Source organism: Xenopus tropicalis, chromosome 7 (genome assembly GCF_000004195.4).
Source record: "Xenopus tropicalis strain Nigerian chromosome 7, UCB_Xtro_10.0, whole genome shotgun sequence".
NCBI lineage: Eukaryota > Metazoa > Chordata > Amphibia > Anura > Pipidae > Xenopus > Xenopus tropicalis.
Window position 1 is genome coordinate 55,120,183 of NC_030683.2, and position 24,057 is coordinate 55,144,239.

At 39.5% G+C, this 24,057-nt stretch overlaps 1 protein-coding gene across 5 annotated transcripts in view; it reads left to right on the forward strand.

Moving 5' to 3' along the window:
* dupd1 (dual specificity phosphatase and pro isomerase domain containing 1) overlaps positions 1-23,311 on the forward strand; it is a 41,351-nt gene extending 18,040 nt beyond the window's left edge. For 3 of the 5 annotated variants that reach the window (XM_012965894.3, XM_012965892.3, XM_012965895.3), the window contains exons 2-4: positions 3,950-4,162; positions 20,846-21,066; positions 22,568-23,311. In XM_012965894.3, the coding sequence (XP_012821348.1) occupies positions 3,990-4,162; positions 20,846-21,066; positions 22,568-22,803 (630 nt within the window). In that variant the 5' untranslated portion in view covers positions 3,950-3,989 and the 3' untranslated portion in view covers positions 22,804-23,311. 5 annotated transcript variants of the gene reach the window in all.
* The last annotated feature ends 746 nt before the right edge of the window (positions 23,312-24,057 follow it).

Below are 24,057 nucleotides of genomic sequence, written 5' to 3' on the forward strand. Positions count from 1 at the left end.
AAATTTTGATAAAAATGAATAACTTTAGGAAAGCATTGCGACTTGGTAGTTTGGAGCAGACAGACAGTTCTACCTATTCTGGATTCCACAGAATCTGTTCTTTCTAAAAATGTAAAATTTTCTGGGATAAACTTTCTGTTAGCGGAATTTTTGGCCTTAAAATCTAAAGTATGCAGCTTTCTGGAGCAGTGCTTTGGAAATTTGGTAGGGTACTGCTGGAGGGTTTTGACCTATACAAGTGAGAAATCTCCATAGAACTATATATATTTGGTATATTTGGTATTGGCACGTTCAGGAGACATGGGACATTCCAAATCAGGTGTATTTTCATGCATAAAATATTTTTTGTTTCTGGTATATGTGTTTATATTATGGAAAATATTATTTTTTTTCATTTTTTAGACATCTAGAAGCCTATATCTTGTTACAAAATTGGAATTACACAAAAATTCCACCATATTTTAAAAGCTTAGGTTGTCCTGAAAAAAACGATATATTGTTTTCCTGGGTAAACTAAAAGTCCCCCCGAGGAAAGGCCCCTAAAGTGAAACAGTGCAAAATGTTCAAAAACTGTCTGGCAGTAGAAGTTCCGCTTTGTCCAAAACGGCTGGCAGTGAAAGGGTTAATCCTGGTACCAGCTTGCAGCTTGTGTAAATACAACTTTTGGTCCTCCCTGTCATTGCCAATACTCCCATCCAAATTTCCACCCCCCCCATCTTCCCTTACAATGCCCAGAATGTCACCTGACTGCTCCTTCCCTCCATGCCTAGTTTTAGGGTCGGGCTGGGCTGCCGGGGCACTGGAAAAAAACCCGGTGGGCCCCACCGGCCCTGACCCGATCCCCGCCTGTCGCTCCCCCGAGCCGCTGCAGGTAAGTTTAAACTATGCACGCTTGGGGACGGGGGTTGGGCAGGTGGTAGAGTCCCTGCAGGGTTGTGTGAAGGCTGAGGAGGGGGCTCCTTGGGGGTGCAGGGGTCCCTGAGGCAGCAGCCCCAGTGGGCCCTGCACCACCCCCAGTCAAACCCAGCTTCTAGCCCTCCTCTTCTTTAAAGCAGCTGCACCATCATACAACCCATTTCTGGCAAATAACCTGTAGCCAATTACAAATCTGTCCAGTTCTCCAAAAATCCAAATCCCTTTCCCTTCACCAATCTCTCAGCCATGCTGAGTCTATGGAAAACAGCATTTCTGTAAACTGGATAACAGGTCTCTGGATAACTGATCCCATACCTGTAGTAATATTATGTGCTGACCCTAATAGAGGTAAAGTACAGCTATACCCACTTATTAGACCCACTCGTTAGTTTGCAGCAGGCTTGCTATGATAATATGGTGCATTACAATTTCATGTTTTAAATACAATAACCATTTTATATAATACATTTTTTTAACAAAATATTATACATTCCACTGATTTATAGGTATTTATTATAAGCGCACTATGGATTGGAGATACAGGTTTTTTTATGTAGACAACAGACAATCTTTTTCTTATTCAAATAAGCAAAGCTTTTTATTGGAGTTTGTAAGTGCACAATGAATGAACTAAAATATTTTTGCCTTTATTGTCATGTTTTATTCACTGTTGATCAATGGGTTAATATAGATCACAAGGAAGGTACACTTTGTGACTGAGGTTTTGTAACATTATAGCATTGAATTTGGCTTTGACATTTGAGAAAGGGTCCTATGTTCAACATATGTTGAATAAATCAGGGGTTTTGCAGCAAAGAACTGAGTTGGCTATTGCTTTGTCCACTTGCTCCCTGGCACATCATATGGTCTACATCATTTCCCAAATCTTTCACGGAGAGAACTTGATTATCATAATAATAAAGTATAAAGTGCCTATCCTCTACCTTTCCCAACCATATTCTATTTAATCATGTGAAAACTTAATATGCTGTTGTATTGGCAGGTTCATTAGATTTAGAGTTTTAAGAGTTGAATGTCTTTTTAGAAAAATCTAAGCTACTGAATTCAACTTTATTATAAAGTTGATCAAAGGACTGGTCCAATTGCCCTCTTGGGAGTCAGGTAGGCAAATTTGGATGGCTGTGGGTGGTTTTATGGAGTAGACGTTAGGCAGATTTCAAAAATTCAAAAAGGTTCATTTTGGACAAGGGTTTTTTTTTCACCTCATCCACTATGTTACTATGTTATTAGACAACTTGCCCTTACTCAGGGACTAGATGCCATGAGATCAAATAGATGCCAAGGTTATTTACTAAGAATAGTCAACCCCAAACCCTCCAGCAATCTAGAAAGCCACAAATATGTCTAGAAACTAAACTAAAGGTGGCCATATATGGGCCGATCATAGCTGCCGATATCGGCCCCTTAGACCGATTCGGCAGCTTATTGGGCCATGTAGGGGCCCAAACGACGGGCCTGCCCAACCGACATCTGGCCTGAAATCGGCCAAAAATGTTCTTTCTGTTGCAGTAAACCTATTAGCCTCTGTTCAGAAAAGATCTCCCTTGTGTATTTCTGACATATGTTTCAAAAAGCCAATTCGAAACGTTTTATTATGCTTAATCACTTTCAGTCTATGTTCTCTAAAGTGAGTTTTTAAGTCCCTTTTAGTTTGTCCTATATATTGAAGTCCACATTTACAGGTTAAAATATAAATTTCGCAACATGTCAATCTTTGTTGTAATTGAAACATATGGCAAATTGTTTTGGGCGAAAAAGATTTTGCACTATGAGTAACAAAAGTGCAAGTTATGCATCTTCTTTTTCCACATCTATACATTCCAACTTGTGTTTCATTATTCTAAGTAATAGTGCCCCTGAGGAAGTCTGTACACAGATGAAATGCATTTGGACTTTACTGTTGAGATGCTGATATTGCTACTATCTATGTAAGTGCAATATATTTTAATAAATGATACCATCGATATTATGCTGTGGGAGCGCGCCCTTCTCTCTTTTTTCTTTTGATGCTTTAGAATTAATTGGCCTGACCAGCTATACGAGGAGGCAGCACCCCATCATAATGACGCTACTTTGGATATACTTTTAAGAAGCTTACTGACCAATTGCTACATTTAAACAAGAAACCCCTTTTTTGTGTGTGGTAGAGCGCCCCTTCATTTTTCATATATTGGAATACTGTTTACACGTAGCTGCTATGGATACATGACAGCCAGCTACCTGAGCAGTTGCAGACATGCACATCTAAAATGTAATGTCTGTCACCCCCTTATACAGTTATCTTGTTTTACCATAATTGCAGAGGAGACCTTGTCACTATTCCCTAAATGTTCACCCACATTGGTGCAGATAAATGATTAGAATGTATTAAAGGGATGGTTGACTTTTAAGTTTACTTTTAATAGAATGGCCATGTCTAAGCAACTTTTTAATTGATTATTTATTGCCTTCTTCTTCTGTACTCTTTCTAGCCTTCAAATGGGAGTCAGTGACCACAGCAGCCAAAAACTATTGCTACTTTTTGTTACTTTTTAGGGCTCTGGCAAACGGGGGAGATTAGTCGCCCGCAACAAAACTCCCTGTTCACGGGCGACTAATCTCCCCGAGTTGCCATGACCCGCCATCCCGCCGGCGAACATGTAAGGGTAGGCAACTCGGGGAGATTAGTCGCCCGCGAACAGGGAGTTTTGTCGCGGGCGACTAATCTCCCCCGTGTGCCAGAGCCCTTATACTTTATTTTTCCACATAGGTCCTCTCCTGTTCATATACCAGTTCCTAGCAACCAGATAGCTGCTTAAACTTCAAACTGGAGACATGCTGAACAAAAAGTGAAATAACTAAAAAAAAACTTTAAATAATAAAAAATGAAGACCAATTGTAAATTGACTCAGAACCTTACTCTCTACATCATACTAAAAGCTAACTGAAACGTTTCTATAACAGAAAATATATTTTAATAATTGTATATTAGCATGATTTTGAATAATTAATAAATGTGTCATAATTGTTCTAGGTACACCAGGGATACTGCTATATTAGTAACCAGACAGAAGATGCCTGCTGACACACCCATCCGAAAAAAGCCCAATGCCTATGCTTCTGTTGTTGATCCAGACACGGGGTACTGTACACCAGGGGCATTTGAACTAGAGAGACTCTTCTGGCATGGAGCACCAAAATATACTCATGTTAATGAAGTGTGGCCTAATCTTTATATTGGAGATGAGTAAGTAATGGGTACCACTGGATATATTTTGGAGAGATCTTACATTATTTTTAATAATATTTATCATCATTGTAAAGTAAACTGTTAACCCAAGAATATTACAATTTTAAAACTCATTCACAACACATTAAAGTAAGTTTATTTAAATTGGATTGAATATAATACTTTATTGCAGTAAGCAGACTCTCAACATCAATTAGCCATACAACTCAGAAAACCTTTAAAAAAAATCTTTAAAAATTCAGGTCACTCACCACTCCTTATTGGTGGTCCGGGTGCAATGCCCCAGACCCGCAGCACAGGGAGAAACACAGAATCAAAGCACCATGTGGCACATACTCAATTGGAGACCAGGGCAGCGGTGAAGGTTAAACAGCTTTATTCATAAATACATCCTGACGCATTTCGTGTGTATACACATGTAGTCATAGGTATATAGGTATAGGAATTTTCTGTCACAAATTCATTTTTATTATGATTAAGTTTATTTAAAGCATCATTTTATTTAAAACATATTATCCAGAGGGAGGAGGCAATAGTAATGAGTGTTGCAATAAGTGTAAGAGTCTCAATTTGTGAGATAAAAGTAGCCTAGAGAACCATATGTTTATAACATATGTATGTATATAAGAACTCTTTGTTGATATCCTAATATTTTACAGGTGGTACATTAATTTTATAATACAGAAGTTAAAGTGAGTCGTAACACAAATTACATCTAAGCACCATTTATAAATTTGTATTTTGCAGGATTTTCATTGCTCTTGTGTATTAAATATTGAATAATGTACCTACTATTGTAAAATATAGGGTTATTGCAAGGCACAGAGGAGTTCTGTTACCATATGAAAGCACAAGGCCAAAAAAAACTCAACACACAAGCAAGAATCTCATTGTGTCATCTGTTCATAATGTTGGGTTCACAGTGGTTGTGCAGAACTCAATGGTAACACTTAACAATTTATTTATTAGAGCTCAAACATGGCTAACTATGGCTAACTACAGACATTTGCAAGCAGGAAGTGAAACTAACAGAAAGAATAACAGAAAAAGTGAAAGTGAAACAACAATTTGGCGTGCAGCTCCCTCCCTGGTGGTACACAACACTCCTCCCTGAGATGAAACTGGGATGACCTCTAACCATTTTGAAAAAGAGTCTACCACTATATATATCTTGGAATGGTGCAACAAAGTCAATATGAAGTCTAGACCAAGGCTTTTTTTGTGATCTCCCAAGGAAACACTGGTGCTGCAGGGAGAGGCTGCGACAAGAGTTCTGGCAAGTAACACACAGATGTACAGTATCTTCTGTGTCTGTGTCAATTCTGGGCCACATAACTCCTTGTGAGAGCTTTTGTGCACACAATTCCTGGATGGGATGCATGTCGCATATCTCGGACAATTTTGAGTCCTCATTAAGAAATGATTTCTCTGCCCCCCCCCCCCTCCTCATAATAAACACCCTTTATGTGCAGATAGTTCATGCTGATAGCTTGAATATGGTCTGAACTCTTCAGACAACATTTTATTTGGCCATCCCCTCCACACCCAGCTGATAACACAAGAAATGATTGGATCCTTTGCAGATCTCTGTATCAGATCCTTTGTGAGTAACTTTCAGTGGAGAATCAGAAGGGATTCCAGCATAAGTACTTCAAGTAAAGGGGGTAGTGAGCAGTCTATAATCTGTAAAGGCAAACTACTTAAAGCATCAGCATTTAATACTGATTTTCCAGGTTTATAAACAAGAGTGTAAGAGTGCACTTAGCATGATATCCCATCTGAGCATGCGAGGTGACATAACATTGGGAGTTGGAATATCTTTTCTGCTGAATAAATATAGCGTTCTAGGTGGTACTAATGTGGCTAATCTATTGGCAGTAAAATGCCAAAATGCTTGTTTATTAATGACCTGGGGATGGGCTGACCATGTTAAACTGTACAAAACTAAATTCACTTTGCAGAGTGGCTTGACTAGGTTGTAAAACTGGACAGCAGGGTAGAAACTGAGGTTCATTGTTAATAAGTGCAACGTTATGCACTTTGGTACAAATAATATAAATCGAGTTATACACTTAATAGTAGTGGGTTGGGGGTATCTTTTATAGAGAGGTATCTGGGGATTGTTGTAGATAACATGTTGTCTAATTCCAGGCAGTGTCATTCCATGACTAATAAAGGAAAGTACTGAAAATATAATTTTGCCTCTATATAGGTCTTTGGCAAGGCTTCACCTTGAGTATGCAGTGCAGTTTTGGGCTCCAGTCCTTACAAATTATATTAATGAGCTGGAGAGAGTGCAGATATGTGCAACTAAACTGGTTAAGGTGGTGGGGGATTTAAACTATGAGGGTAGACTGTAAAGGTTGGGGTTGTTTTCCATGGAAAACAGGGGTATATATTTACCCTTTGCAAGTACATTAGAGGGAATTATAGACAGATAGTAGGGATCTTTTCTCCCATAAAAACAATTAACGCACTAGAGGCTACTCCTTTAGATAAGCTACGTACATACACTTCATGTACATTTGCATTAATAATGTAATTTTTATAACCAAATTATTTCCATTATTTACCGGGGCCACACTGTCAGCCTGCATCTTTATCTATTAATATACTTAAAGAAAATTTTGGAATTAGTCTTTTCCTGTGCCATAATCAGTTCCTTATTCTCTATCCTTGTCTACTCGATTGCTGTTATAGTATGTATATTTTTTTAAGGCAACTTCTGCCCCCATGTCTTACAGTTTTTAAATGCTTTCCCCCTTAGTTATTTTCACTTCCTTACTTTTGAATTAAAGGAGACATATACAATAAATTTTCACTTTATCTTAAAAAGCAGCTAACACAGAAAAATTGAATACAATAAAGTTTATTTTCTACTTACTCTTCAAGAAGGCTGTTAAATCCCTGCTGAAACACTGCAGCCCCTCCCATCCACAGGGCTTCCTGCCAGAAGCAAGTCTCTGTCTTCAGCTCGGGCCGCCGGCCCTAGCTTCTTTCCCATAGACACGCTGCAGCCAATGAGAGAGGAGTGGGCGTGAGATGTGGGCGGGGACTTTGGTGATGTCATTTCCCCGCCCACGTCAGTCACGCTGGGGTCCTTCTCTCTTGTTCTGCTCCCAGCCCCGCCCAGCCTTCCTGAAAAGCTGTTCACTTGGCTGGCAGCGTCTGTGACTCGATCCTTGTAAGTAAGCCTCTTAAATCTCTTTATTGAAAAATAATATTTTGCCAAAAAAAACGTTTTTCATACTAAAGGAGTCTATTCTATAGACTGTACCTAATGAAAAGAAATGTGTTTGTTTTTACATGCAATTCCCTGCAACTTGTACTTTGACACCTAAACTGTTTTTTTTTTGTATTTTCTCCTGCAACAACTCCCTGCAACTTGTACTTTGATACCTAAACTGGGTTTTTTTTGTATTTTCTCCTGCAACAACTCCCTGCAACTTGTACTTTGATACCTAAACTGGGTTTTTTTTGTATTATCCCCTGCAACAACTCCCTGCAACTTGTACTTTGATACCTAAACTGGGTTTTTTTTGTATTTTCTCCTGCAACAACTCCCTGCAACTTGTACTTTGATACCTAAACTGGGTTTTTTTTGTATTTTCCCCTGCAACAACTCCCTGCAACTTGTACTTTGATACCTAAACTGGGTTTTTTTTGTATTTTCCCCTGCAACAACTCCCTGCAACTTGTACTTTGATACCTAAACTGGGTTTTTTTTGTATTTTCCCCTGCAACAACTCCCTGCAACTTGTACTTTGACACCTAAACTGGGTTTTTTTTTGTATTTTCTCCTGCAACAACTCCCTGCAACTTGTACTTTGACACCTAAACTGGTTTTTTTTTTGTATTTTCCCCTGCAACAACTCCCTGCAACTTGTACTTTGATACCTAAACTGGGTTTTTTTTTGTATTTTCTCCTGCAACAACTCCCTGCAACTTGTACTTTGACACCTAAACTGGGTTTTTTTGTATTTTCTCCTGCAACAACTCCCTGCAACTTGTACTTTGACACCTAAACTGGGGTTTTTTTTGTATTTTCTCCTGCAACAACTCCCTGCAACTTGTACTTTGACACCTAAACTGGGGTTTTTTTTGTATTTTCTCCTGCAACAACTCCCTGCAACTTGTACTTTGATACCTAAACTGGTTTTTTTTGGTATTTTCTCCTGCAACAACTCCCTGCAACTTGTACTTTGATACCTAAACTGGTTTTTTTTTGTATTTTCCCCTGCAACAACTCCCTGCAACTTGTACTTTGACACCTAAACTGGGTTTTTTTTTGTATTTTCTCCTGCAACAACTCCCTGCAACTTGTACTTTGACACCTAAACTGGGTTTTTTTGTATTTTCTCCTGCAACAACTCCCTGCAACTTGTACTTTGACACCTAAACTGGGTTTTTTTTTGTATTTTCTCTTGCAACAACTCCCTGCAACTTGTACTTTGACACCTAAACTGGGTTTTTTTTTTTGTATTTTCTCCTGCAACAACTCCCTGCAACTTGTACTTTGACACCTAAACTGGGTTTTTTTTGTATTTTCTCCTGCAACAACTCCCTGCAACTTGTACTTTGACACCTAAACTGGGTTTTTTTTGTATTTTCTCCTGCAACAACTCCCTGCAACTTGTACTTTGACACCTAAACTGGGTTTTTTTTGTATTTTCTCCTGCAACAACTCCCTGCAACTTGTACTTTGATACCTAAACTGGGGTTTTTTTGTATTTTCTCCTGCAACAACTCCCTGCAACTTGTACTTTGATACCTAAACTGGGTTTTTTTGGTATTTTCCCCTGCAACAACTCCCTGCAACTTGTACTTTGATACCTAAACTGGGTTTTTTTTGTATTTTCTCCTGCAACAACTCCCTGCAACTTGTACTTTGACACCTAAACTGGGTTTTTTTTTGTATTTTCTCCTGCAACAACTCCCTGCAACTTGTACTTTGACACCTAAACTGGGTTTTTTTTTTGTATTTTCTCCTGCAACAACTCCCTGCAACTTGTACTTTGATACCTAAACTGGTTTTTTTTGGTATTTTCTCCTGCAACAACTCCCTGCAACTTGTACTTTGACACCTAAACTGGGGTTTTTTTTTGTATTTTCTCCTGCAACAACTCCCTGCAACTTGTACTTTGACACCTAAACTGGCCGTTTTTTGGTATTTTCCCCTGCAACAACTCCCTGCAACTTGTACTTTGACACCTAAACTGGCTGTTTTTTGGTATTTTCTCCTGCAACAACTCCCTGCAACTTGTACTTTGACACCTAAACTGGCCGTTTTTTGGTATTTTCCCCTGCAACAACTCCCTGCAACTTGTACTTTGACACCTAAACTGGGTTTTTTTTTGTATTTTCTCCAGCAACAACTCCCTGCAACTTGTACTTTGACACCTAAACTGGGTTTTTTTTGTATTTTCTCCTGCAACAACTCCCTGCAACTTGTACTTTGACACCTAAACTGGGGTTTTTTTTGTATTTTCTCCTGCAACAACTCCCTGCAACTTGTACTTTGATACCTAAACTGGGTTTTTTTTTGTATTTTCTCCTGCAACAACTCCCTGCAACTTGTACTTTGACACCTAAACTGGTTTTTTTTTTGTATTTTCTCCTGCAACAACTCCCTGCAACTTGTACTTTGATACCTAAACTGGATTTTTTTTTGTATTTTCTCCTGCAACAACTCCCTGCAACTTGTACTTTGATACCTAAACTGGTTTTTTTTTGTATTTTCTCCTGCAACAACTCCCTGCAACTTGTACTTTGATACCTAAACTGGGTTTTTTTTGTATTTTCTCCTGCAACAACTCCCTGCAACTTGTACTTTGACACCTAAACTGGGGGGTTTTTTTGTATTTTCTCCTGCAACAACTCCCTGCAACTTGTACTTTGACACCTAAACTGGGGTTTTTTTTGTATTTTCTCCTGCAACAACTCCCTGCAACTTGTACTTTGACACCTAAACTGGCCGTTTTTTGGTATTTTCTCCTGCAACAACTCCCTGCAACTTGTACTTTGACACCTAAACTGGCCGTTTTTTGGTATTTTCTCCTGCAACAACTCCCTGCAACTTGTACTTTGATACCTAAACTGGCCGTTTTTTGGTGTTTTCCCCTGCAACAACTTCCTGCAACTTGTACTTTGACACCTAAACTGGCCGTTTTTTGGTATTTTCTCCTGCAACAACTCCCTGCAACTTGTACTTTGATACCTAAACTGGCCGTTTTTTGGTATTTTCCCCTGCAACAACTCCCTGCAACTTGTACTTTGACACCTAAACTGGCCGTTTTTTGGTATTTTCCCCTGCAACAACTCCCTGCAACTTGTACTTTGACACCTAAACTGGCCGTTTTTTGGTATTTTCTCCTGCAACAACTCCCTGCAACTTGTACTTTGACACCTAAACTGGCCGTTTTTTGGTATTTTCTCCTGCAACAACTCCCTGCAACTTGTACTTTGACACCTAAACTGGCTGTTTTTTGGTATTTTCCCCTGCAACAACTCCCTGCAACTTGTACTTTGACACCTAAACTGGCTGTTTTTTGGTATTTTCTCCTGCAACAACTCCCTGCAACTTGTACTTTGATACCTAAACTGGGTTTTTTTTGTATTTTCCCCTGCAACAACTCCCTGCAACTTGTACTTTGATACCTAAACTGGGTTTTTTTTGTATTTTCCCCTGCAACAACTCCCTGCAACTTGTACTTTGATACCTAAACTGGGTTTTTTTTGTATTTTCCCCTGCAACAACTCCCTGCAACTTGTACTTTGACACCTAAACTGGGTTTTTTTTTGTATTTTCTCCTGCAACAACTCCCTGCAACTTGTACTTTGATACCTAAACTGGTTTTTTTTTTTGTATTTTCCCCTGCAACAACTCCCTGCAACTTGTACTTTGATACCTAAACTGGGTTTTTTTTTTGTATTTTCTCCTGCAACAACTCCCTGCAACTTGTACTTTGACACCTAAACTGGGTTTTTTTGTATTTTCTCCTGCAACAACTCCCTGCAACTTGTACTTTGACACCTAAACTGGGGTTTTTTTTGTATTTTCTCCTGCAACAACTCCCTGCAACTTGTACTTTGATACCTAAACTGGTTTTTTTTGGTATTTTCTCCTGCAACAACTCCCTGCAACTTGTACTTTGATACCTAAACTGGTTTTTTTTGGTATTTTCCCCTGCAACAACTCCCTGCAACTTGTACTTTGACACCTAAACTGGGTTTTTTTTTGTATTTTCTCCTGCAACAACTCCCTGCAACTTGTACTTTGACACCTAAACTGGGTTTTTTTGTATTTTCTCCTGCAACAACTCCCTGCAACTTGTACTTTGACACCTAAACTGGGTTTTTTTTTGTATTTTCTCCTGCAACAACTCCCTGCAACTTGTACTTTGACACCTAAACTGGGTTTTTTTTTTGTATTTTCTCCTGCAACAACTCCCTGCAACTTGTACTTTGACACCTAAACTGGGTTTTTTTTTGTATTTTCTCCTGCAACAACTCCCTGCAACTTGTACTTTGACACCTAAACTGGGTTTTTTTTGTATTTTCTCCTGCAACAACTCCCTGCAACTTGTACTTTGACACCTAAACTGGGTTTTTTTTGTATTTTCTCCTGCAACAACTCCCTGCAACTTGTACTTTGATACCTAAACTGGGGTTTTTTTGTATTTTCTCCTGCAACAACTCCCTGCAACTTGTACTTTGATACCTAAACTGGGTTTTTTTGGTATTTTCCCCTGCAACAACTCCCTGCAACTTGTACTTTGATACCTAAACTGGGTTTTTTTTGTATTTTCTCCTGCAACAACTCCCTGCAACTTGTACTTTGACACCTAAACTGGGTTTTTTTTTGTATTTTCTCCTGCAACAACTCCCTGCAACTTGTACTTTGACACCTAAACTGGGGGTTTTTTTTGTATTTTCTCCTGCAACAACTCCCTGCAACTTGTACTTTGATACCTAAACTGGTTTTTTTTGGTATTTTCTCCTGCAACAACTCCCTGCAACTTGTACTTTGACACCTAAACTGGGGTTTTTTTTTGTATTTTCTCCTGCAACAACTCCCTGCAACTTGTACTTTGATACCTAAACTGGGTTTTTTTTTGTATTTTCTCCTGCAACAACTCCCTGCAACTTGTACTTTGACACCTAAACTGGCCGTTTTTTGGTATTTTCCCCTGCAACAACTCCCTGCAACTTGTACTTTGACACCTAAACTGGCTGTTTTTTGGTATTTTCTCCTGCAACAACTCCCTGCAACTTGTACTTTGACACCTAAACTGGCCGTTTTTTGGTATTTTCCCCTGCAACAACTCCCTGCAACTTGTACTTTGACACCTAAACTGGGTTTTTTTTTGTATTTTCTCCAGCAACAACTCCCTGCAACTTGTACTTTGACACCTAAACTGGGTTTTTTTTGTATTTTCTCCTGCAACAACTCCCTGCAACTTGTACTTTGACACCTAAACTGGGGTTTTTTTTGTATTTTCTCCTGCAACAACTCCCTGCAACTTGTACTTTGATACCTAAACTGGGTTTTTTTTTTGTATTTTCTCCTGCAACAACTCCCTGCAACTTGTACTTTGACACCTAAACTGGTTTTTTTTTTTGTATTTTCTCCTGCAACAACTCCCTGCAACTTGTACTTTGATACCTAAACTGGATTTTTTTTTTGTATTTTCTCCTGCAACAACTCCCTGCAACTTGTACTTTGATACCTAAACTGGTTTTTTTTTGTATTTTCTCCTGCAACAACTCCCTGCAACTTGTACTTTGATACCTAAACTGGGTGTTTTTTGTATTTTCTCCTGCAACAACTCCCTGCAACTTGTACTTTGACACCTAAACTGGGGTTTTTTTTTGTATTTTCTCCTGCAACAACTCCCTGCAACTTGTACTTTGACACCTAAACTGGGGTTTTTTTTGTATTTTCTCCTGCAACAACTCCCTGCAACTTGTACTTTGACACCTAAACTGGCCGTTTTTTGGTATTTTCTCCTGCAACAACTCCCTGCAACTTGTACTTTGACACCTAAACTGGCCGTTTTTTGGTATTTTCTCCTGCAACAACTCCCTGCAACTTGTACTTTGATACCTAAACTGGCCGTTTTTTGGTGTTTTCCCCTGCAACAACTTCCTGCAACTTGTACTTTGACACCTAAACTGGCCGTTTTTTGGTATTTTCTCCTGCAACAACTCCCTGCAACTTGTACTTTGATACCTAAACTGGCCGTTTTTTGGTATTTTCCCCTGCAACAACTCCCTGCAACATGTACTTTGACACCTAAACTGGCCGTTTTTTTGTATTTTCCCCTGCAACAACTCCCTGCAACTTGTACTTTGACACCTAAACTGGCCGTTTTTTGGTATTTTCTCCTGCAACAACTCCCTGCAACTTGTACTTTGACACCTAAACTGGCCGTTTTTTGGTATTTTCTCCTGCAACAACTCCCTGCAACTTGTACTTTGACACCTAAACTGGCTGTTTTTTGGTATTTTCCCCTGCAACAACTCCCTGCAACTTGTACTTTGACACCTAAACTGGCTGTTTTTTGGTATTTTCTCCTGCAACAACTCCCTGCAACTTGTACTTTGACACCTAAACTGGCCGTTTTTTGGTATTTTCCCCTGCAACAACTCCCTGCAACTTGTACTTTGACACCTAAACTGGGTTTTTTTTTGTATTTTCTCCTGCAACAACTCCCTGCAACTTGTACTTTGATACCTAAACTGGGTTTTTTTTGTATTTTCTCCAGCAACAACTCCCTGCAACTTGTACTTTGACACCTAAACTGGGTTTTTTTTTGTATTTTCTCCTGCAACAACTCCCTACAACTTGTACTTTGACACCTAAACTGGGTTTTTTTTTGTATTTTCTCCTGCAACAACTCCCTGCAACTTGTACTTTGATACCTAAACTGGGTTTTTTTTTGTATTTTTTCCTGCAACAACTCCCTGCAACTTGTACTTTGACACCTAAACTGGTTTTTTTTTTGTATTTTCTCCTGCAACAACTCCCTGCAACTTGTACTTTGATACCTAAACTGGGTTTTTTTTTGTATTTTCTCCTGCAACAACTCCCTGCAACTTGTACTTTGATACCTAAACTGGGTTTTTTTTGTATTTTCTCCTGCAACAACTCCCTGCAACTTGTACTTTGATACCTAAACTGGGTTTTTTTGGTATTTTCTCCTGCAACAACTCCCTGCAACTTGTACTTTGACACCTAAACTGGGGGTTTTTTTTGTATTTTCTCCTGCAACAACTCCCTGCAACTTGTACTTTGACACCTAAACTGGGTTTTTTTTTGTATTTTCTCCTGCAACAACTCCCTGCAACTTGTACTTTGACACCTAAACTGGCCGTTTTTTGGTATTTTCTCCTGCAACAACTCCCTGCAACTTGTACTTTGACACCTAAACTGGCCGTTTTTTTGTATTTTCCCCTGCAACAACTCCCTGCAACTTGTACTTTGATACCTAAACTGGCCGTTTTTTGGTGTTTTCCCCTGCAACTTGTACTTTGACACCTAAACTGGCCGTTTTTTGGTATTTTCTCCTGCAACAACTCCCTGCAACTTGTACTTTGATACCTAAACTGGCCGTTTTTTGGTATTTTCCCCTGCAACAACTCCCTGCAACTTGTACTTTGACACCTAAACTGGCCGTTTTTTGGTATTTTCCCCTGCAACAACTCCCTGCAACTTGTACTTTGACACCTAAACTGGCTGTTTTTTGGTATTTTCTCCTGCAACAACTCCCTGCAACTTGTACTTTGACACCTAAACTGGCCGTTTTTTGGTATTTTCTCCTGCAACAACTCCCTGCAACTTGTACTTTGACACCTAAACTGGCTGTTTTTTGGTATTTTCCCCTGCAACAACTCCCTGCAACTTGTACTTTGACACCTAAACTGGCTGTTTTTTGGTATTTTCTCCTGCAACAACTCCCTGCAACTTGTACTTTGATACCTAAACTGGCCGTTTTTTGGTATTTTCCCCTGCAACAACTCCCTGCAACTTGTACTTTGACACCTAAACTGGCTGTTTTTTTGTATTTTCTCCTGCAACAACTCCCTGCAACTTGTACTTTGACACCTAAACTGGCCGTTTTTTGGTATTTTCTCCTGCAACAACTCCCTGCAACTTGTACTTTGACACCTAAACTGGCTGTTTTTTTGTATTTTCCCCTGCAACAACTCCCTGCAACTTGTACTTTGACACCTAAACTGGCTGTTTTTTGGTATTTTCTCCTGCAACAACTCCCTGCAACTTGTACTTTGATACCTAAACTGGGTTTTTTTGTATTTTCCCCTGCAACAACTCCCTGCAACTTGTACTTTGACACCTAAACTGGCTGTTTTTTGGTAGTTTCTCCTGCAACAACTCCCTGCAACTTGTACTTTGATACCTAAACTGGCTGTTTTTTGGTATTTCCCCTGCAACAACTCCCTGCAACTTGTACTTTGACACCTAAACTGGCTGTTTTTTGGTATTTTCTCCTGCAACAACTCCCTGCAACTTGTAAAGATCAGGCAGCAGCACAGGACAGCTATGTGCAGACTGGTAACAGATACACAGGCAGGGAGGTGGGAGGGGTTTTCCCTGCTACAGCAGAGTTCAGCCTGTCAGTCAGTGCTGTGACCATTTCCTGTGGGAGAATGAAGAGACACTCCCATCTCTCATTTCAGTTTAGCTTCAGAGGAGTGAAGATCTCTCTGCAGCTCTGATATAAAAACGATTTTAGCAGGTAAAATGCATTCAAATCGTTTTTTTTCTGCAAGATTACATAGATTGAAGAAAGATGAATCATATAACTGAATATGAAGGTGATATGAAATGTCTCCTTTAAAGGGATTCTGTCACAGGAAAACATGTTTTTTTTACATAATGCATCTGTAAATTGTGCTCCTCCAACAGAATCCTGCACTGAAATCCATTTTCAAAAGAGAAAATAGATTTTTTTTTTATATTTAATTTTGACATTTGACATGGGGCTATACATATTGTTAGTTTGAGAATGGCACTCAATAGTATGACCCCAAGTCTGGCTCACCCAAGTAATGATGTCTCCAGTTTCCCTGAGAAGGAGAAACAATATCTTATATAAAAGCAATTCATATACTCTTCTGAAAAGCTCAAAATCAGGCACAATTACCTGAGATGGCGGTCTACACCCCAATATTAAAACTACAGTGGCTTGCAAAAGTATTCGGCCCCCTTGTACTTTTCCACATTTTGTCACATTACAGCCACAAACATGAATCAATTTTATTGGAATTCCACGTGAAAGACCAATACAAAGTGGTGTACACGTGAGAAGTGGAACGAAAATCATACATGATTCCAAACATTTTTTACAAATAAATAACTGCAAAGTGGGGTGTGCATAATTATTCAGCCCCCTTTGGTCTGAGTGCAGTCAGTTGCCCATAGACATTGCCTGATGAGTGCTAATGACTAAATAGAGTGCACCTGTGTGTAATCTAATGTCAGTACAAATACAGCTGCTCTGTGACGGCCTCAGAGGTTGTCTAAGAGAATATTGGGAGCAACAACACCATGAAGTCCAAAGAACACACCAGACAGGTCAGGGATAAAGTTATTGAGAAATTTAAAGCAGGCTTAGGCTACAAAAAGATTTACAAAGCCTTGAACATCCCACGGAGCACTGTTCAAGCGATCATTCAGAAATGGAAGGAGTATGGCACAACTGTAAACCTACCAAGACAAGGCCGTCCACCTAAACTCACAGGCCGAACAAGGAGAGCGCTGATCAGAAATGCAGCCAAGAGGCCCATGGTGACTCTGGGGGAGCTGCAGAGATCTACAGCTCAGGTGGGGGAATCTGTCCGTAGGACAACTATTAGTCTTGCACTGCACAAAGTTGGCCTTTATGGAAGAGTGGCAAGAAGAAAGCCATTGTTAACAGAAAACCATAAGAAGTTCCGTTTGCAGTTTGCCACAAGCCATGTGGGGGACACAGCAAACATGTGGAAGAAGGTGCTCTGGTCAGATGAGACCAAAATGGAACTTTTTGGCCAAAATGCAAAACGCTATGTGTGGCGGAAAACTAACACTGCACATCACTCTGAACACACCATCCCCACTGTCAAATATGGTGGTGGCAGCATCATGCTCTGGGGGTGCTTCTCTTCAGCAGGGACAGGGAAGCTGGTCAGAGTTGATGGGAAGATGGATGGAGCGAAATACAGGGCAATCTTGGAAGAAAACCTCTTGGAGTCTGCAAAAGACTTGAGACTGGGGCGGAGGTTCACCTTCCAGCAGGACAACGACCCTAAACATAAAGCCAGGGCAACAATGGAATGGTTTAAAACAAAACATATCCATGTGTTAGAATGGCCCAGTCAAAGTCAAGATCTAAATCCAATCGAGAATCTGTGGCAAGATCTGAAAACTGCTGTTCACAAACGCTGTCCATCTAATCTGACTGAGCTGGAGCTGTTTTGCAAAGAAGAATGGGCAAGGATTTCAGTCTCTAGATGTGCAAAGCTGGTAGAGACATACCCTAAAAGACTGGCAGCTGTAATTGCAGCAAAAGGTGGTTCTACAAAGTATTGACTCAGGGGGCTGAATAATTACGCACACCCCACTTTGCAGTTATTTATTTGTAAAAACTGTTTGGAATCGTGTATGATTTTCGTTCCACTTCTCACGTGTACACCACTTTGTATTGGTCTTTCACGTGGAATTCCAATAAAATTGATTCATGTTTGTGGCTGTAATGTGACAAAATGTGGAAAAGTTCAAGGGGGCCGAATACTTTTGCAAGCCACTGTAATAAAAAAACATTTTTTTTTGGTTCAATAAAATCATGACAGAATCCCTTTTTATGCTCACTTTTTTTCTTAAGAGAATACATAGTCATTGTTGCCTCAGTGTATGTTTGATTTTCGCAACAAACATAAAATATCCTTATGGTCATTATTAGTAAGAAGTTCTAATACATGCACATTTGCAATAAATTCTGAATAATCACAGTTCAAAATGCAGTATGGATGACTTGTTTTCATTGCAGCCAGGGCCGGATTTCTCTTTGGTGCGCCCCGAGGCCGCCCCTGTGGGAGTCCCCCATGCGCATGCGCGAACGCGCACCCCAGTGCGCATGCGCAAACGCGCTCCCGTTGCGCATGCGCAAGCGCGCCCCCAGTGCGCATGCGCAAAGCGCCAGCTCCCCATTGCGCATGCGCAAAGCGCCAGCGCATGCGCGAACGCTCTTTTTAACTCCCATACGGAGCAGTGGGGAGAGGTCCCGACTGCTCCGTATGGGAGCAAAATTAAAAAATGTTCTTGCGGCGGGGCGGCATGCCGCCCCTAAACTTCTGCCGCCCTAGGCCCGGGCCTTTGTGGCCTCTCCGCAAATCCGGGCCTGATTGCAGCTCCAGCTGCTGGCTAATGCTCCTCAGAATCACTAATTTTAGTGCTGCTCGCCTGGAGTCCCTTGCTCCACTTGTCACCTCCCCAGTTCATCACCTCACTGGGGGCTTGCCTTGATTAATGATGAGCAAACTTTTTCGCCAGGCATGGATTCGCTGTGAAATTGCACATTTAGCTATTGGCGAATGTTTCCACGAAAATGCAGCAAAAATTCACAGCAACAAAAATTCGCTGAGTGAGGAAAAAGTCATGGCTGTGTCAAAAAATGATATTTCCATCAAAAAAGTTGTGGAAAGCGCATTTTGCTATTTTTTTTCACGTTTTGCAGACAGATTTGCTCATCACTAGTCTTGATACATTTGGCCCAGCATTGCTTGTCGCACTAAGAAATAATTTTAAATCCTGTATTGTGTGACACAAGACCAGGGACATCAACAACATGCAGAAATTAAAGTGAAAGTGATTGCTGTGGCTCGGGCATAGAGACAGTAGATGACAAAATATGATTGACAGCTGCAATTTTTAAAAGAGTTTATAAAAGAAAGTCTGGATTTAATTTCTAATTAGAAAAGCACTTTTAGTATACATCTTTTTATGTCTGAGTGGCAGGTCCCCTTTAAGGAGGAAGATCTACCCTGGCATTTTCCTTTACAGAACATTTAGGCAGGAACTGATTAAAGGAACAGTAACACCAAAAAATGAAAGTGTATAAAAGTAACTAAAATATAATGTGCTGCTGCCCTGCACTGGTAAAAGTTGTGTGTTTACTTCAGAAAGTCTACTATAATTTATATAAATAAGCTGCTGTGTAGCCATGGGGGCAGCCATTCAAAGGGGAAAAGGCACAGGCACATAGCAGATAACAGATAAAACACAATTGTATTCTACAGAACTTATCTGTTATCTGCTATGTAACCTGTGCCTTTTCTCCTTTTTTCCAGCTTGAATGGCTGCCCCATGGCTACACAGCAGCTAATTATATAAATTATAGTAGCGTTACTGTAGCAAACACACCAATTTTACCAGTGCAGGGCAACAGTGCATTATATTTTTATTACTTTAAAGCTCTTTTATTTTTTGGTGTTACTGTTCCTTTAAGAAATTTGCTATCCTCTTTTACTAATGTAACCCCTATTTGGCTGTAATAGTCAAATTGTCCAGCTAGAATAAAGCATGGGGGACATGTGACTCTCTATCTTCAGGATGAGCCTTCGCAAAGTGGAAGCGCCTACATGGAGGGTGTCGTAAAACTATACCTCCCACTGCAACATGTATGTGAAATGTGCAATAAGTAAATAGGTGGACGCCAGGAGCTCTTGGAAAGAAAGATAAATGTTTATTTGTCCAAGACAAATGGTGGTAATGCAGGGCAAATCAATACTCTCTGATGAGGTATAACAGGATTTCAGCAATACAATTGATGATTAAAGCAGATTAAGCAGTTGAAGTATGGTGTCACTGGTTTATCTTTCTCATATTGAGTTTAGGCAGGGTAAAGACAACCAACAGAGTGACAGGAGGTAAGTCCAACGGTTTATCCCCCTCTTGTACAGTTAGAGCAGGGTTAAGACTGGCCTATGTCCCTGGCACTTCTGTGTCCCTAAGCTAAGGCAAGTAAGCCTGTTAGGAGACTACTCCTTGACTCTCTTCTCATGGGAGGAGCAAGAAAGCTGCTCTTGCTAAATACTAACTGTCTGACTCACTTTCCTGGAAAGTGCTTTGATATTATTTAACCTGTTCTTTCTTTACCTAGTTCATGGGGTCCCTACTCCTCAACTTCACTAAAGGGTACTTGTCCCCTTAGGGCTAACCTTCTGGGCCTTGTGAATCCCAGGCTTTCTGGAGACATTCACTTAGGTCAGATGCTGGCCTTGGGCCAATAATAAGGTATATGTAAATACCAAATAGATACATTCATCCTTGCCTAGTGACAAGGAGAAAAGGAAAGGCCATAGGGGCACATTAACCCTATGGATCCCTACACTAACAAATTAGACATTCAGTTACCATAAGTCTTAAACCCAAACACAGCTCACAATAGAACAGTAAAGCTGGCTGTGTGGGGCTAATAATCAGATCAACCTGAATGCCCAAATTGGACAAAAATATAGTAATTTGCTGACCTCACCAAACAAGCATATATTTATATTTATGGTGGTGCACAAGAAATGGTATCAAGCTATATGGTTCTATTGCTTTTTGTAGCTGTTGCCAAAATACAATATTGTCACGTTTAATTATCCAAGGTGATTTTTTTCTTTTCATGTCTTCAGGAAAACGGCATTGGACCGATACAGCCTTGAGAAGAATGGTTTCACCCACATTTTGAATGCAGCTCATGGGCGCTGGAATGTTGACACTGGACCTGAGTATTACAGTGATATCACAGTCGAATATTATGGAGTGGAAGCAGAAGATTTACCGTCCTTTAACCTTAGTCAGTTCTTTTACCCTGCTGCTCAATTTATCCGCAATGCGCTAAGCAGCCCTAGCAGTAAGTATGCTTATGGACCAGTTAAATATGTGTTTAGAACTGATGCGATCATTGCAAGGAACAGAGAAACACTTTTGTTCTTATATTAAAAAAAATGTATGAAGTTATATCAATTGATTTTATTTAGGTCTTTCTCTCTACTCAGTCTCAGAAAAAAAAGATGACTATAACCACCCCCCCCCCCCCCCAAGCTTTTGGGCCCCATTGCTACTGAAGTGCCTGAATTTTGGATTGTTTCACCTTTATGTAGGAAAGGATAAGGTAGCCCTGTTCTTGCATCCTATGTACATACCATGTTGGAGTCCACAGTATAGCCCGTGGTCTAGAAAAGTTTGGGTGACCCCTGAAATTATATAAGGGATAACAGGATCCATATCTAGTTTCCTAAACCATCCTCAAGGAAGAAGCAGGTTGTAAGTTCAAAGCTGGGGGTGGGAGTCCTCTCAGTGCCTCTGACAAAAAACCCTGATGTGTTTGGGGTTCAAAACGCATTGGTTTACACATAACTGAATTAAATGTTTTGTTTTTTTAACCACATTTGCCCTACAAGTACTTTTGATTTTGCTTAAATCTTGGGTTAAATTATGGCATGCACCAACAACTATCTTTTGCAAGGAGTGGTAGTAGGATTACAACCCATAAGTACAGGAATCGATACATATAGGGCACACTGCATTTCAAAAGCTGTGGTCCTCTGAGGTACGGCCAGAAGCAAACCATCCATTTTACCATACTATGATTATTCACCTGCTAGAAACAGAGTTAATCAGAAACTGAACGGCATTTTATTTAAAGCAAAATAGCAGTCCCCTTTCATTGTAATAAGTATTTATACAACATTAATGGGCTTATTTATCAGTATTTATCAGTTTTCGAGTTTGTGAATTTAAGAGCTTTTTTCCAATTCAAATAAAATTACATTTTAAAAAAACATAAACGCTTGCTTATTTATTAATATGGTAAATTTGTTCAAATAAATAAAATTTAAAAAAACTTGAATACCTCAAATTTGAGTTTATAAACTCAAATAAAACTTGAAAAACTTGAATATCTCAAATTAAAAATATGGCTTTACCTTGCCTAGGACAACTCTCATTGACTTCTACCTGAACTGACAAACTTTTAGCTCATTACTGTTACAGAGATGCTGCACCTCTAGGCTGGTGTACTTTAACGTTAATGTGATAAGGTTAAGGTCTCTTACACACAGGTGTCTTAAAAAAATTAGTTTAGAGTTGTGCAGAATACACAACTCTTTTTCAAAGTGAAACTGGCTTATTTTTTTAGACCTAGCTAAAGAACATGTGGTATCCTTAGAGGAAAGGAGGTTTCCTCAAGTGTAAAAAATAATTTCCAGTATGCTGTGTGAAGTGGAGGTAGTTCCAGATTCTAATACTCAACAGAAAGCTGATAGGGACTATTCGTATTGCCATTAGATTTTAAAAGGTTTATTTGTAGTAAAAATCTGAAAATATTTGACAGATCTCCCATTTTTCTTTAGGCAAGGTGTTGGTGAACTGCGCTATGGGTCGAAGTCGTTCTGCCTCCCTGGTTCTGGCATATCTCATGATCTATGAGAACATGACTGTTGTTGACTCAATCATGCAAGTGTTGAAACATCGATGCATTCTGCCCAACCGGGGTTTCCTTAAGCAGTTAAGAGAGCTTGATATTCAGTTGGCTCTGGAGAGGCGGGGCACAGAGGACACAGCCAAAAAGGCACAAAAGGATGATTAACACAAACAGTAAATATAAGAAATGACAGAATGTGGCAAACCTCTGTTGCAACAATGAAAAAAAAATGAGGGAAACGAACTGGCCTTCCTAATCCAGGTGAACTTCAAAGTCAGCCAAAATACTGTCACTATGCAGATAACTCAAATATCTTTAAAACCATTAGTCTTTTTGCACAAGTGAAGAAAACCTTTGATCAACAAGAGGAGCAATTATTTTATTGGAGAACTAATTTCATAGTTACAGTATTCAAATAACAAACGTAGACTCTGTACATGGACTTTTAAAGGTGCCCTTGAAAGAGCTCTTGCATGGATCATATAAGACCCGACCATTCATGTTAGACTAAGGATGCAGCACTGGTTTTGTTTAAACTGAATGCCTTCACACTAAACTCTTCCAATTTAGAAACCTGCATGAGTTCATATGAAACCAATATAATAAGAATGTGGTTTTAGGATAACATTTGTATATCTGATTGCATTAAAGATTACGTATAATTGTGTATGAATGTGCCTCCTTTAAGTTTGCATTTACTTACTTTGTCCTTGACATCATGTAAGAACTATTGGATTACCTACTCATATACATGCACAAGTAAAAATAGAGAGCTATACTTTGTATCAGTGGGACAGGAGAAAAAAAAAAAAAGAGAACTGAAGCATTATGGGATGAGCTTTTCACAGATTGTAAGGCATCAGGCAAATTCATTGTAGGGGTATGCAAGAGAGACCAAAAACTCGGAACTAAGATCTCAGTACTTCAATCCACAGATTGATGCATAGGTTTTCTGTTAAAAACAGAACATAAATGCTTGTCATTTAAAATAATATGAAATCATTACTGTTTTCTATTTATTTACTTAAGAAGGAAATGTAAGAGAATCAAGAACCAAAACCAAAAAGGGATAAAGATGAAAGCATTAATACTACAATTTGTATTGTGAAACAGCAATCAGTAGCAGAAGTACAAAGATAAAAAATAAGGAATAAGTGCTTTGCAGGCAAAGACTAATTCCAAAAACACTTACATAAAAGTATAAAATTAAGCTAGTGATGTGTGTGTGTTTGGCGGGCTGTAACTAAACAGGAAAAAACTTTTTGTGCTGGCTATAAAGAGACACTTTCATAGCTAGTATACCAGATTTACTTTGATCTAAATTCCACTAAAAGTCATTAGGTGGAGCCTGATATAAAACTTATTTAAGGGGGCCGAGCTGAAAGCCGAGCAAGATGGGAGCATGGTGAAGGAGCTTGT